General features: G+C 42.1%; 1 protein-coding gene across 1 annotated transcript in view; it reads left to right on the forward strand.

Moving 5' to 3' along the window:
• The window catches only part of akap9 (A kinase (PRKA) anchor protein 9), a 71,138-nt gene that overhangs the window by 7,642 nt on the left and 47,418 nt on the right, over positions 1–16,078 (forward strand). The window contains exons 2-9 of the mRNA XM_075450368.1: positions 2,803–3,075; positions 7,852–7,896; positions 8,540–8,602; positions 9,594–9,743; positions 10,793–10,948; positions 11,088–11,285; positions 11,411–14,260; positions 15,485–15,565. Coding sequence (XP_075306483.1) covers positions 2,803–3,075; positions 7,852–7,896; positions 8,540–8,602; positions 9,594–9,743; positions 10,793–10,948; positions 11,088–11,285; positions 11,411–14,260; positions 15,485–15,565 — 3,816 coding nt within the window. The remainder of the gene's footprint in view (positions 1–2,802; positions 3,076–7,851; positions 7,897–8,539; positions 8,603–9,593; positions 9,744–10,792; positions 10,949–11,087; positions 11,286–11,410; positions 14,261–15,484; positions 15,566–16,078) is intronic.

Consider the following 16,078-nt stretch of genomic DNA (forward strand, 5'->3'; position numbering starts at 1 on the left):
AATTCAGTTAAACTCACCAAAAGCTGACAATCATTCTGGGTTATTTAATTTATAAACACAATTGCAACTAAAGCAGTTCAGTGCATCCTGAGGGGACACCGCAAAGAGCTTTTTAAGAGCATTGTGTGGTGCAGTTCCTAAAAGCCCAACCTCATTTTAGCCTTTGAGGCATAAAAGTCTGTTCAAAAGTCATTGCCAATTCATCCATTAGATGCCAAGACATTTCACAGAATCGCTAAGGAGTCTGAATTGTCACTGGGGGTTGACGGACATTACCATCCCCCCCGACTCAAGGTGCACTCATGAGATTGTTCTAGAGCTGCATTGCATGATCAACCTTTCGGAAAATGTATTTAATGTAAATTAAATAGACAAAATGCAGGATGTTTTCTGCATTCCCCGCTCATGCAGACAGTGTAATTACACCCTGTGTCTGCCTTTGCTGCTATTAGCGTCTGGCCCCTGAAGAGGCACGCTGAAGTAACAGTGCCCAACTTGTCTGTTAAGTGTCTGATGGTCTGCGATGTCTGTCATATGGTGCAGAGGTATTTCACAGACAGGTGAGAAGGCATTAGTACGGTGTCCTTGGCAACAGCTTGTTCAGAAAATATCAGTGGCAGATGGTCCACGCGGCCCCTTCTGTCAGCTCTGCTCAGATGACTCTTGCCCCTTGTTTTGGTGTTGTTCACATATAATGAAAGGCGGATCTAGGATATTTCTGAGTAAGGGGCCATTAAGGGGCCACAGTGTTCATAGAGGGGCCAAGTATTTGTCCAACACCCTTGCACACAATTCCCTGTTTTAGAAAGGTACTGTATATATATATTTCACCAGTCACACCATGTTCAAACACTTAATTAAACACGTAATTTAAAGAAAAAACTCCTAACCAATTTTACATTCATTTTTACTGTACATAGATAAAATGCTCTCAAACACACACAGCATGTGAGAAAATCCAGCATTTTATTTCATTTTTTAAAACCTTTTACTTTTTCACAAATACTGTCAGTTCAAAATCAGAATCAGAATTCGTTTTATTGCCATTGTTAGTGAACAGTGTTCACTAACTAGGAATTTGCTGCGGCGTAATGAGCAAACATGTAACATAGGATATAATGATGAAAAATAAAGAATAAAAATATTTGTATATAAAATGTACAAGGTGTATACAACAATACACAGTATCCAATATACAGAGCAACAACAGTGCAGCTTCGTTAGTGCAATTTTAATGATGGTAAAGTGACACATCATCTCTCTCACAAACATACACAAAGTTGCATGTGGGCGACTACTGTACATTTCACTCTTCTAAAACAGCATTATTCTTTGGTTTTTTGTGACGGGAACTGAACCGGACAAAAGACAGATGAGTGACAGGACAGGGGCACGTCAGGGGGCCAATCAGATTTCAGCTGGGGCCAATGCCCCTGTGGCCCCGCCCCTAGAACCGCCCCAGGGAAACCAGTTGTTTCTTTAGCCCGTGTCACTAGTTTTATCATTTCCCTGGTGGTGATCGAATGAAAGATGTTTAGTTTGTCGGGAAAAAGGAAAGCAGAGTGAGAGGTTGGAGATGCACCCTTCAACCACAGCATTAGATTAAGTAAAGAGCTTGATCATCTTGATCATTAACCCTTTTGCACACCGAGGCCACCGCTGCACTTTAAAGGTTCTGCCTAACAGAAGCTGCCCTCGCTAGCAATGTCATGTGCACCACAAAATCTTCTCAAGGTCAGCTTGTGGAACAGATCAAAAATCCATGGTGCTCACCTCCTAACTCCCAGATCCTGATCTGATTGAGCATCTGCAGGATGCACCAGAATAAGCTGATTCGCAACCCTGCAACTCACTGCACTCTGTGAACTTGTGTCGGAAAACAAGGGTCCTTATGCCCCAACAAGTCAGAGCCGTGCTGGTGGCACAGGGGGTCCGAGACCTTTTTAGACAGATGGGTTTAATGATGTGGCTGACTGACATAAGAACACTACAGTGTGTGTTTTTCCACTACAAGTATGATTTCACGTGAGAAATGTCTTTGGTGAGTTGCACTACCGCAATTTAAGCTTTTAGATATAATTCTTTCTTTATTCTTTTTAGGACTTTTCGGCTCAAACACTTAAAAACTTCATAGATCCCAAGATTAAGGAAGACTCGATATATTGTGGACGTTAGTAGCACAAAAAAGCATTCTTCATCTGTCACTAATCCATGAATATGATCAATTCCAGACAGAAACAAGAGGTGACCTGATGTTTGTTGGTGCTGAATAAAGCAAAGAACATTTCGAAAAGCCCGATTGAATGTTTTCACAGATCATTGACACTGTAGTTTGAAAAGGCAATCCCTTTAGTCGGGATTAGTGCCTGGCACAGCAAGAGGCATGTGTCGGGTCAAATGGACACGGGGAGAGAGAATTCATTTGGAGCATGCAGGACACCTATTTGGGGCATAAAAATGTTTCGCTTGAATATTGCCAAACTGTGTCAATTCAGAGTAAGTTCACCTGTTTGGTTTTTTTTTCCTCCGTTATTAGTAGCATTAAGTGTTTGTCAGAGATACTAATGGAGCTTCGAATCACGGGTGAAACGGGTGGATCCTGACCTAGCAGTTAATAACCTAGCATTTGGGTCAGACATACAGAATGATCTGAAGGGAAGCTGCAAGGAGAAATTTAGGATAGAAAAACGGTAAAATGAATATCTGTGTTTGCCGTGGCTTCTTAGCTCTCACCTTTTGAAGCGGAAAGTTTCATTTTTGGCTCGAATGCTACCCGCTACTCTGTTCTCTCTCTCTCTCCAGTTGGCTGAGTACCGCCAGAGAAAAGCTCACATGGACTCTCAGAAGAAACAGAAAAAGAAGAAGAAAAAGAAGCCAGTTGAGGACTCGGAGGGCGACTCGCAGGAGAGAGTGGGGGTCGGGCCGGATGAGTCTGTGGGAGGAGAGGACGGCTCAGGCGTGGGACAAGATGAGTCACACGGAGGAAATGAAGAACCACCAACAACAGAGTTCACCTTCACTAAGACGCTGAGGAGCGGAGAGACTGTCAAGCACGACCAGACCTATAAGATAGAGGTAGATGCTCACATTTCTTTTTCCCACTATCCTATGCAGTAGCACAGAATACACAGAATACTGTTTTAGTGGCAACTGTGATATTTGGGAAATTGTCACACACTGATGTGTCACGCACAAGTCCAATCTAATGTACACATTTCCTTCCTTTTAGGTATAAGAGAAAATTGGACCATATTTGGGCAAAGTGGGCACTTAAGTGTCATTAAGTGTCCTTGAAAAAGTGATATTTAGATATTTAAATCTGTGGAACATTTCATACAGGTGGCATTTCCAGCTGTTGCCATCTTGTAATTGTTGTGAATATTCAAGTTTCTACTCACTGTTTAGAACTGGTTTATATAGGATTTCCAACTGTGTGATAATATTTTGTTGGGATTTAAGCAGAATAACAGTGAGCCTTTGTGCAAATAGTGAAAGTTAATGAGTGATATCTGAAAGACTCTTATTATATTAACAAGAGGAACATCCACAACTGCCCACGCTGCTGGCTCTAAGTCACTAAAGAGTGACTGACCTTGCAAATTCAATTTCTGCAAATCCTTTAATGAAACTCCATGATAGATTAATTCACCCATCCCCCTGAGTCCACTGTGTTATGGCTAATAAACATGTCAAATGCTTTGAAAGAGTAAATGCTTCTGCAGCTTTACTGAAAAATTTCATGACTGTTTCTGAATACATGAATGGTGCATCCTGACAGACAAACTGACCCGTTTGTGTTTCAGCCTTCATCAGAAAGTTTTTATTCCATCTCTGGCTCTGTACCTCATTTTATGAATTTCCACCTCCCCTTCCTACACCTACAAGTTGCTGATTATTCGGCTCCCTTTAATTAGCTAAATTCTTTATTGTTAACATGCACAAAGAGGCGTTTTATGTGACTATAGATCTGAGTGAAAAACCTTGTTGTGTCTGTTGTTTCCTGGAGCTTAGTGAGCCCATTGTTGCTGCCATGGCAACCAGTTCCACTGGGAGCTCTGAGCGGGGATGCAGGAATTTTCAGCAGTGACGAAGAAATGATAAAAGTCTGTTTTATCCTTTGGATTTTCAAAAAATAAGTGTTTAAGAGATAAGTATAGGATTTTTAGCTGTATATTTATATTTTTGATTTTCATCTTTTCACCAAAAAAAAACCACATTAGAAAACGTTTAATGATAATCCTCAAGAAAGATGACAGTCTGGACTAAGTATGACCGAACCCTGCCTGTTCCTTTCTTTCTTTTCTTCTTTATTTGAGCCTTTAGTGAACTTGCAACATGATGCCCTTGAAGAGGCAACACACTGTAATCCAACAGATGCCAGATTTTTAAGGTTAATTTGATCTTAATGGACCAGTAGAGGGGCAAACTTTAGAATTTTCCACAAAAAAGAGACCTTTCATTAGACCTTTATCCATGACCTTATTTCGAGTGGATAAACTAGGTTATATTGTGCCATTGGAGAGTGGCATTATAGGCCACGTCACTCATGCCTGTGATGAACATAAGCCCTTTTTACACAGCCCATTTCAAGGACCGATGCACCTTTGTTGCTCGTCAGTGTCCCGTCTCTCTTTGGTCGGTGTATTTTTGCAGGGACACAGCGGCGGCTTAACAAGGACGTTGTTTTTGTGCCGTTATGTCCCGGCCGCTGCGTGAAAAGAACTTCTGTGTTGAAAGACGCCTTTGCCATATACCAGTATAAAAGGGAGTAAAGTTTCAGGATTTTATTTTATTTTGTTTTAAACCGGGCACATGTGGTTATTCATCCTTATGAGTGAGTATTGGTCATATTTATTCATAAGAGGCAGAAACAGCTGATTCTCATGTGATCAGACATATGAATGATGTTTTCCCTATGTTGGGTTATTCCCTCCCTCCTTATTTAGTTTAACTCTTTCAAAATGGATCAGTGATAAAAACAGACTGGCTTTTACAAAAAAAGAAGATGGAAACACGACTAATCTGTAGGATGTGCCAGTTTTCAAGTTTTTCATGAGTGTAATATCACCTGTAACTGTGCATTATTGTGTTATTATTAAAACACCCAATGTTTCGCTCCACTGTTTCTATGGTAGCCAAAAACAGTCAAACCAAGAAGGGAAACCCATCACCTTTTCATGTTGAAATGCTCACAACACTTGCGACAGTTAATTTAAATGTGAGGGGAATTCAATGAATAGCTTCGCCACGAGACGTCGCTGAATCTGGCACAAATCTCTTAGAATATTTGAGACTTTAAATAGTCGTTGATGTGCAATGATTGGAACACGGTGAAAGAGAATATTAATATTAGAAATTAAACTTACAAAAGAAAGTGCTGTGTGATGGACCAAATATATAACAGTGTGAGAAATTAGTCTCTGAAAGGAAATTCAGGAATAACAAAAATCCATAAAGATTTTTGTAGTTTTTAGCGTTCCAGTACACACAATGATTTCAACACTAGTTTAAAGCTTCATGTGCATACCAATATCCAGAAATGTTCTCTCCGTGTATGTGTGGCTTCTCTCCGGGTCCTCCGGTTTCCTCCAACCATCCAACAACATGCCCGTCTGGGTTAATTGGTGATTCTAAATTGACCCTGGGAGTGAGTGTACGTGGTCGTTTGTTTCGTTTGTCTCTGTGTGGCCCTGTGATGGACTGGCGACCCATGCAGGGCGCACCCTGCCTCTCGCCCAGTAACACCTGGGAGCACGTTTAGAAAATGAATGAATGGATGGATGCTTCCACTTGATATCACCTGCCGGCTTCTCAGTGTGAAACATAACAAAACCTGAAACGGGAATATGGGAGTTGAGCTTGATTTGATCTGCAAATGCAAGCCACCAACAATCTTTCCTGATCTGCACTAAAGTCGTGCTGCAGTGGTGCTTTTATGACTTTTTCTGCTACTAAAGGATGCCCTCAGCTGTATCCTCTTTGAGAAACAAGATTCTTTTCATCATTTTCAGAGGTTTGGCCAAACTTTAAGTTGTGTATTTGTTCTTTGGAGATAATGTAATTAAGCAGGCTATTTGAAACCTAACAAACCTTGTAAACTTAAGTAATACTACATTTCATGACCTCCATTTGATATTTAACAGCTGTTGAATCTTTTTTTTTTTTGCTATTTAAAAATTCTAGTTTGTTAAACTTATTAAAATATATGTTGAAAATACAGCTGGTATTTGGTCTTTACAATATTTAAATGGACATTTCAGCACGCAATTGATTGATTTTATTTTGATAATATTAGAACAGCCGAGCCTGAGCCTTTCCCTGGGCTTTTTCCGACTAATAGATATTCACCCTCTTGTATTGTTCTGCAGAAAATCAGTGTGACACACTTGTAAAAACATGCAAACCTGAGGGCTCTTGTACATTTTTTATTTCATCATTCAAGCCCTCAGTCTCTTTTCATCGCCCTGTGCTGCCACTCTTTTTCCTGAACCCGCTGTACAGTTGATGCGGTAAATGCCCACAAAACTACTTGGTTGCCATGGAGACAGATGATTGCCTTTCGAATGGTTTGGATGTGTTCGTCCATGTGACCAATACCGGTGGCCTTGCAACACATTTCAGGGGACCTAAAAGGCCGATTGAATGCATCATCACGTTTCTTACACAGGGAGTGTTTTTAATTCACTCTTTAGAGATGACAAACATCCTCCTCTCATACAAAAGATGATGATTTAGGTGATTTAGTGCCACGTGAACCGTCAACAAATGAAACATGCTTATACTTTCAAGAGACTGGACCAATCAGGGTGAGATGTGTGAGTTATTTGACTAATTATTTCATCACTTCAGAGAAAATTCAAGCGCAATTTTTCATCCTTCTCCGAAAAAAAGAGCTGGTCACGAAGCCATGGCCTGGTTGTGATGATGCTCCCCTGAGCAGGAGGAGAAACACAAACAGCATCGGTGTCTCCATTCTTTTGAATTGAAAGATACTTGTGTGTTGACTCAGCTATGTTCTAATTCATTAATTTCATTTAATTAATTTTGAACATATCTACTCATGCGACTTATTTACCTTAAAATAGCTGCAACATGCTTTGGTCAAAATGTCATAGATGGGTACAACAGCTCCCTTTTCTTCGCTGTGTGGAGCGAGCCACTTGGCTTCGCCCTTTTCTTTTATCTGGAGTGTGCCTTACTTCACTTCAGTCTACAGCTTTGTGCCATTGCAGCTACTCAACAATACACCTGTGCTGTCCCAACCAAAAGATCCATTAAAATTGCTGAAATACATTTGACACACTTGACTTTGTTAGTGTTTTTTGTTGTGTACACAGCTCTCAACAGTCAGAAATTATCAAGCTCTGAAATCAATCAACTTCTACTCTGGCCCCCACACACAATTTCAATTTATTAGCCAAGAAATATTCCCCACAATAGATTCTCATAATGGTCATCGTTACCCAGGGGGAGTGAGAGAGGAGCCAGATGGATGATTGTAAACTGATTGTATGCTGAAAGAGGACACACGCTTGAACATTTCATTGTGTGCCTTTGTTGTACAACATTTTGTCAGATTTCAGAAATTATGCTGACTATTAAGTATTTGTGCCACACTAGGACCCACTTTTATTTCAAAGTTGCACTCAACTTTTCTTTCAATTGCAGTTCCTGTTAATCAAAATCAAGTGTTTGTCATGAATGGGATGCTGTTGCTATCTTTTAAAGAATCGGTTTCTTAATTTGTCTCCTCTGTTCTGTTGGGATGGAAATCCCTTCTTTTGCATCAGTTGGAATTTCTTTATCACTTCTCAGCATGTTGTATTGATAGAATAATTATTTCTGTTGCAGCCAGAGAGTGAAATGTCCACCACCGCTGAAGATTATTCCTCAGAGGTGAGCCAACCTTTCTTAAAACTGAAATCTTCACTTGGTGACATGAACTTCCTGCCTTTTTAATTGAACAACTTCTTCATGGTGTCATGTTCACACTGTTGCATTGCAGCATCAATGCAGAAAGGCTGCTTTTTGTAGCAATGTCATTGATTATTTATGGTCACACCTTTGGATTGTATTATATTTTATCTGACAGCCAGCCAGAGGAAATGTTTCTTTAGCGTATATTTGCTGAGTTACACCCCTTGAAAGATTTGACACTATGTCCATAAAAAGGTTTCCTCATGGTAAATAAATCACTTTTCCTGTCTCAAGTCCTGGCTGACTGTTGTACAGAAACAATCAATGTTGCTTACAATGAAAATTAAGATCACTTGACATCCGTATAGTTTTCTTTCTGATTTTTCTGCCTTTTTGTTGTCTAATGGTAGGAAATTATTAAGCCCATGTTTTGAAATGTCAGTGCATCTCATGCGTTCATTCTAGTAAAACCACCGTTTTGGATTATCTTTAAAAAAAAAGTCAGTCCTGTACTATTCTTTATGGTCACTCTGCTTTAAAGCACAGAGCTACTCGAAGATGATTTCTGAAATTTGAGCTTCTCCGCCGCAGCCCCCAGTTCTTAATGTTTGTGAATTAACAGGTAAATGGATGCCATGATGAGATGACAGAGAGCCTAATGATGTCTTCAAAGGATTTTATCTGGGTACAGTAATCCGATCAAGCAGTTCGTATGGTTCTTCTATGGCTTTGCTAACAAACACACCTGCTGGACTTGCTTAACATCTTCTGCAAGATTTTCCATAACCCACTAATCACATCTGTTTATATGGCATCCTCCCTTAACTTTGCACATACGTACGTACTTAAAAGTTGTTTGATGGAGGAAGAAAAGTCTCACCGTCTCATAAATGACCAACTTCAAAGCCCAAATTGGAAGGGCTTTGTGACATTGCAGAGGAGTAAATTACCTGTGAAAGCTTGCCACAGACGCAGCGAGGTAGTGTGGATGATTAGAGAAGAGAGAATACTCGGAGAAGAGAGGACAAGGAGGTGTTACAGTTTTCTTCAGATCCACTGAGGTTACAAACAGCGAAGGGGCTGATGAGTACAGCCGAGAGAGAAAAGTCAAATTCACGTGGCACCTCCATTAAACCTAGTTATGAATTCTCAAAAAAGTATTATTCAATGATTCATCAGAATATTCGTCAGGTGAGGGGAAAATAAAAGCTTGTGAAAGTTGATCTTTTAGAGGAAGAATGAAAAAATATTGTTTTCTATCCTTATTCGAATGAATTTGAAGAAGTTGGGCTTCGAAATATGTCAGGTACTCAAATTTTTGATGGCAGTCAAACAAATGTTGAAAAAAACTGTTTTACGTGTATATTTGAAAGAAATATTAAATGTTGGTGTTTGCCAAATCTACAACTTTGCTGTGTGTCTCTGACAGTTTTAATCATGTTGATGCTATAAATTCCAGTGTCTGTTGCTGAAGGACTTGCAGTAGAGAGCATGAACAGCAGTAACATATCTGCTGAACTCTCTTTAATGTGGCTCTTCTAACTAAAGGCTGTTGCTTTTGTGGTGACTAAAATTGTTTGTTTGTTTTTTTATTTAATTCCAGAGGCCTTGTCTTTTATCACTTCTCTAGATCTTGTAAATGCTCTGTTAGCTCTTACCCGTATTTTCCTGCTCAGGAGGAGGGGGAGTCCCTGCAACAGGGGACAAAGGGACGTACAGTCCAGGACATGGAGGATGCACTAGCTTCTAAGGCCCAAGCTGTGGAGGAGCTGAGTCAAGAGCTTGAGGAAATCAAGTCTGTCTTCGGCACAGAAGGAGTACAGCAGGTAAATGTTTTATTACTCTGATATAGGTCATTCTGGAGGAGTTCAAGTATCTTGGGGTCTTGTTCACGAGTGAGGGACGAATGGAGCAGGAGATTGGCAGACGGATCGGTGCGGCGTCTGCAGTGATGCGGGCTCTGCACCGGCCCGTCGTGGTGAAGAAGGAGCTGAGCCAGAAGGCGAAGCTCTCGATTTACCGGTCAATCTATGTTCCTACCCTCACCTATGGACACGAGCTGTGGGTAGTGACCGAAAGAACGAGATCGCGAATACAAGCGGCCGAAATGAGTTTCCTCCGCAGGGTGTCTGGGCTCTCCCTTAGAGATAGGGTGAGAAGCTCGGTCATCCGGGAGGGGCTCGGAGTAGAACCGCTGCTCCTCCGCATCCAGAGGAGTCAGATGAGGTGGCTCGGGCATCTGGTTAGGATGCCTCCTGGACGCCTCCCCGGTGAGGTGTTCCGGGCCCGTCCCACTGGGAGGAGGCCCCGGGGAAGACCCAGGACACGTTGGAGAGACTATGTTTCTCGGCTGGCCTGGGAACGCCTCGGGGTCCCCCCAGAAGAGCTGGAGGAAGTGGCCGGGGACAGGGACGTCTGGGTCTCTCTGCTCAAGCTGCTGCCCCCGCGACCCGATCCCCGGACCAGCGGAAGATGATGGATGGATGGATGGATGGATAGAGGTCATTCTTTAGGCGTTTTTGTCTGTCCTCTGCTGTTGATTAGATTGCACCTTTGCCATTGTTTTGAGAAGAATCAAAAGCGTAGAAATCTGATAAAATCTGCTGTTCACATAGACCTGCAACCTGCAGAACGACTATAGTTGAAGTTATACAAGTGTTTTTCTATTCATAACCAATAGTTTAAAGTCTACATTGCCCTTGCTTTTTTTTTTCATGCCAAAGTTCAAGCCTTTATGTCTCTAACGGCTGCTTTTAAACTCTTTCTAATGTATTCAGACATAAAACAAATCTTTTACCTCATTACCATCTCAGGATGATTGTTTTGGCTGTATTGGTTGGAGGTCATTTTGCTCAGTTTCATTTTGAATTTATAGCTGCAGGACTTTGAAGCAGCTCTGAAGCAGCGGGATGGCATCATCACCCAGCTCACATCCAACCTTCAGCAGGCCCGTGAAGAGAAAGATGAGATCATGAAAGAATTCCTGGCACTGACGGAGCAAAGCCAAAATCTGCAGATCCAGTTCCAGCAGGTGGGAGCTCTATTTATCTAGTCTGTCCTTTTTACACATTCATTATGTTGTGCTCCTAATTGTTTACAGCTGTATTAAAAAAATGGAAGTGTTTTTTTTTCATATTCTGACTAACGTCTTCTTTGATTGCCAATCGCAGCTTCAAGCAGGAGAAACGCTGAGGAATACCAGCCACAGCAGCACTGCAGCTGATCTTCTGCAGGCCAGACAGCAGCTGGCTCAGTACCAGCAGCAGCTGGAGAAGATGAATGTCGAGGTCAGGAAGCACCAGGAGAAAAGCAGCGAACAGCAGGAGGACATAAGCCAGCTCCAACACAAGCTCAGTGAGATGGAGATGGTGAGAAGTTACCCTGTGTGATAATAACTGTATGTTTCCACTCATTTAATCAGTTACATTGTAGTGGTTCTACAGTATGCTGTCAGCGTTACCTGTATATATAAACACTTCATTGTCTTTTGTAGTCAGGGAGAAGATCAGAGGAATCATTTAGCCAAAGGATAAATGAGAAGGAATTACTGATTGCTGAGCAAGAAAAAATCATATTGAATCAGGAGCAGTCGCTGACAGAGTTAAGAGCATCGAAAGAGTCAGTTTCACAAACTCTAAATGACAAGACTCAGGTCATTTCAGAGCAAACAGCAATAATCACAGAACATGAGCGCTCATTGACCTTGCTCAGAGAGGAACTTGGCCATGCAGGGAGGACTACAGATGAGAATATTATACAACACTTGGATGATAAAGACCTCATACTAGCAGAGCAAGAGAGAGTCATTTCAGAACGTGACGGTTCCCTTACCCAGCTTGAGGATGAGCTGGAGACCTCAGAGAAACGCCTGCGTGACATTCAAGAGCGAATGGCTGCAAAGGAATCTGAGCTTGAAATGTGCTTGGATGAATTGGAAAGCACAAAATCCAAATTAGTAAGTTGTACAAGTGAATTGGAGAGTTGTACAATTCAATTGGGGAAAGAGCAAATGGAGTTGGAAAGCTGTAAGGTTGAACTTGCAGCTTCCAGACAGAAAGAGAGAATGTCATCCAATGAAATCATGCAGCTCATGGGTACAGTAGAAGATCTGCAGAAGCGTTGTCACCAGGGCAGCATGTCTGAGAGTGGCACCATCCAAAAAATGCAGGAAGAGACTATGAGGAAGCTTGAATTTCTTCGGGCAGAGCTTGATGAGATGTACGGCCAGCAGATAGTCCAGATGAAGCAGGAGCTCAATCTTCAGCATGCAGCCAAAGTGCAGCAATTGAATGAGCAACATCATGCTGAGATTGAGCTTCTAAAAGTGCAACATCTGTCTCAAAGTTCCACTAGTGACATCGCAGAGGTGGAAACTCTTCATACCAAGATCAGGGAGCTTCAAGAGACTTTAGACCAGTTTCAAGCAATGCACGATGAAGCCAGAAATAAGTTGAGTCAAGTCATCCAGGAGAAGTTCAACCTGCAGGCCAAGGTTGAGGATCTTCTTCAAGATCTCAATTCAACTAAGGAAAAAATGGAGCAGGTCTCCTCCCACAGTCTAATATCTCAGGAAAGTAAACAGGGCGAACTGCAGCAGCTCCAGGAGACAATTGGAAGTCTGAGGAGCGAGCTGTCTGCTGCTCAGGAAGCTGCGCAAGAAGCAGAGGCAAAACATGAATCTGAAGTAACCAATTACAAGATCAAGTTGGAGATGCTGGAAAGGGAGAAAGACGCTGTGCTGGATCGCATGGCAGAATCACAGGAAGCAGAGCTGGACAGACTGAGGACTCAGCTTCTGTTCAGCCACGAGGAAGAGCTCACCCTTCTTAGGGAAGAATTGCAAAGGGAGAGCTTCCTGAACACAGAGAACCTTCTCAATGAAGCTGCTATCAGACATGAGAAAGCTCTGGATGAGCTGCGGAATAATTATGCAGAGGAACTTCATTCGTTTAAAAAAGAGAAGGCTAGTAATGCCATGGAGCGAGATGAGCTGATTCACCAGATTCTAGGGCTAAAAGAAGATCTGAAACTGGCTTTGCACAGCTCTAAAGCAGATGAGCTTGTGCAGCAGCTCCGGGAGCTTCAGGTGGAGCTGGAGGAACTTAGAAAGGGAGCGCAAGAACGAGCTAGAATGCAGACCGAAATTCAGAAGTTATTAAAAAACGCAGAGGTGCTTAAAAACCAGACAAAAGAAAGAGAACACTATTGGGAGGAGAAACAGAAAGGGAACGACCGAGAAAAGGAGTCTCTGAAAGAAGAGTTGAAGACTCTCACAGCAGAGAACCATCAAATCCAGCAACAGGCAGTCGAGTTTCGTGAAGAAGTTGAAAAGCAGAAGACTACTTTCTCTTTCGCAGAAAAGAATTTCGAGGTAAATTATCAGGAGCTCAAGGAGGAGTATACGTGTCTCATTGAGTCAAAGACACAGCTGGAGGAGAGGACACTGAGGGAGACACTTGAGTTTGAGGCAAAAATTGCCAGTCTTCAGTCACAGATTCGAGAGCTGGAGGAGAGCAACAGAGACGTCAAAATGGAGGTGGCAAAAACAGATGGCAAAGCTGTGACGGAAAAGGATTTGACGGAGCTAATGGAGGAGCTTAATGTTACTTTGAGTGAGAAGAGGAGCCTATCTGAAAGGCTTTCTGAAGTTACAGAGAAGGGGATGTTTTTGGAGAGCAAAGTGGAACAGCTGGAAGAAGAGCTACTGAAAGTGCAACAAGAAAACTCGAAGGTCCTTTCCCAAAATGAAAGCCTCAGGAAGGAGCTAGAAAAGAAGCAAGAGATTATGAGAGAGCAGATGAGAGGGAAGGGTGCCCACAGAAAAGTTAAGCTCCGGGAAGAAGAACAAGCTGTTGAGCCAGTTTGTTCTTCAAAGGATCATCAATTTCAGATTCAATCTCTGCAAGAGGAGACAAAAGCTCTTCAGTCCCTCTTACGTGCAGCTGAAACAGAGAGAGACGGCATTCGGCAGACTCTGGAGCTCCACAGGCTCTCACAAACTCCATCTCCAGCAGCGGTGCACTCTTCAGGGGAGGGACCTGTTGAAGGACGTTCCTCCCCGCACAAATCGGCAGGATCAGGGTCAAGCAGGCGCAAGAGACGGCAGAGGTCGAAGCAGGAGCGCAAAGTTGGCACCGCTCTTTCAGACAGCAGAGAAGAAAGACAAAGGGAGGAGGAAGAGCAGGCAGTGGTGGAGGAAGAGAGGAGTAGAAGTGCTGCAGAGGAGGAGATGCAGCCTCAGATGCAGAGCCAGGTTATGTCATGTTCACAAGAGAGGGCTGGTAAGGAGGACTCCACTGACGGGTACCAGGGAGACGGAGGCAGAGGCTACATCAACAAATCGGTAAGTGCACACATGCATCTACTGCACCACACTTCACGAAAACAGCCCAGCTGCCTTTTCTTCGCTCTTTTAAGTCTGATTGAATGACACGTTCGAACAAATCATTAAAGGGCTTTTCAAAAACTGCGTCCATCAAAAGGAAGCGTAGTTCAGATCACACGCATCACGTCCACAATTAATGCTGGGGCATTCGATATTGTTTGTAGCGTTATTAGAAAGCCAGGGACAGCATTCACGACCAGATCAGGCTGTGATATTTCAGAGAATATGATAAGTATTTCAGCGCTGACAGGTTTTCTCTCGAGTGACAAACTGTCTTGATTTTAAATTGCCTGAGAGACTGCAGGCTGGCTTTGAAAGGTAGCATTTTGCAGGCAGTCAGACTGCTGTGTTGAAACATAACCTTACCTTTTGACATTTCTGTAGGGAATATTGTGTAAAGGATGCTATAAAGGGGTGGCGCAGTACAGGGTGCATGTAAAATTGAAGATGCCATGCAATATTCTGCTCATTTCTACATTAAAAGGGGCATTGTGCAGTATTTATTACATGTTTTTCTTTGAAGTTGCGCGTCCTCAAACTGAATGTAATGTTGGCTTTTAGAAAACGCACACTAAAAAGCGGTCTTCAGATAGCTTTGAATCATTGCTGTTGTGTAGAAATGTGTACATTCTAGTTTCTTTCCATCCTGCAGGGAGTGAAGGGTTTGAGGTGAGAAGCCATTTTAACCCATTCACTTTGTGTCTGTGTCACTTCCAGCTGTGTCACAAATACACAAGGCAAAAGATTGTGTACAGTGTTTGACTGCCATTTCATGTCCGTGTGTCATTTTGCTTTTGTCACCTCCTGGGTAGGAAAACTATACACGCAACAACATCTTATTTTCAGTACTAAACAGGCTTTCTCTTCTTGGTGGCTGTGTGGAGTTTTTTTTAGATTAGATGCAGTTTACTCACATGAACACAAACTTATTTTAAAGACACAAACAAAGCTCTTCATGGGTTAAACAGAAATTGAAAAAAGGTTAAAAAGAGAAAGCTCCAGATCATTTTTGCAGATTGTGGTGGATGATATTAAGGTGATATATACAGTTGGTCCCTCTCAGGAGGTGATCCATAATGGTGCATTTTATCCTTTCTGTCCGTCATCGTCTTATTTGTCTGCATTTTAGGGGAATGTTTTTCTGTAATATTTTAAGCATATCTTTTTTCTGCTTGCTTATAGGTGAGCAGTCATGGGACGGGGGGCCACACAGAGCGTGTTGTGTGTCAGAGACCAGAAGTGGAAGGAGAGCCCACTGAGCATGTAAATGTCACTCAAGCTCACATCCTGCTCTTTGTTTTTCAGTTGCTTTGATGTAATATTCTGTGTGGTGTAAAGGCTGTTTGAAATGTGCTCAAACAGCTGCAAATTTTCTTATCCCAGGCCTTTTTTAAAAAAAAATGTATTCTATGTTTACTGAAAAGAACATTGCAAATTGATTTTTATCATATAAACAAACAAAAACAGAAAATGGGGCATTAGATGCTGACGTCAACCTGTTCATGCTCACACATGTGGTGGTATGGTGATGAGGTTTGATGCTACGGATAGTTGACACACCTCAGAGAATAAGTCTGTTAAACTGAGAGAAAGAAAGTAGAATCCTGTAAGTCAACAGCATCAGAAAATACAAAGGTAATGAGAGCAATAATGATGGAGGAAATAAAAAAGCCAAAGCTTGGACATGAAGTTAAATGCAAAAAAAGTGAAACGGTCCCTGCTGTCAGGTTACAAAATTTGTTAATAACCCTGAAATAAACCTTTGAAAACTGCTGG

This window comes from Odontesthes bonariensis, chromosome 18, assembly GCF_027942865.1.
Source record: "Odontesthes bonariensis isolate fOdoBon6 chromosome 18, fOdoBon6.hap1, whole genome shotgun sequence".
In the NCBI taxonomy this organism is placed as follows: Eukaryota; Metazoa; Chordata; class Actinopteri; order Atheriniformes; family Atherinopsidae; genus Odontesthes; species Odontesthes bonariensis.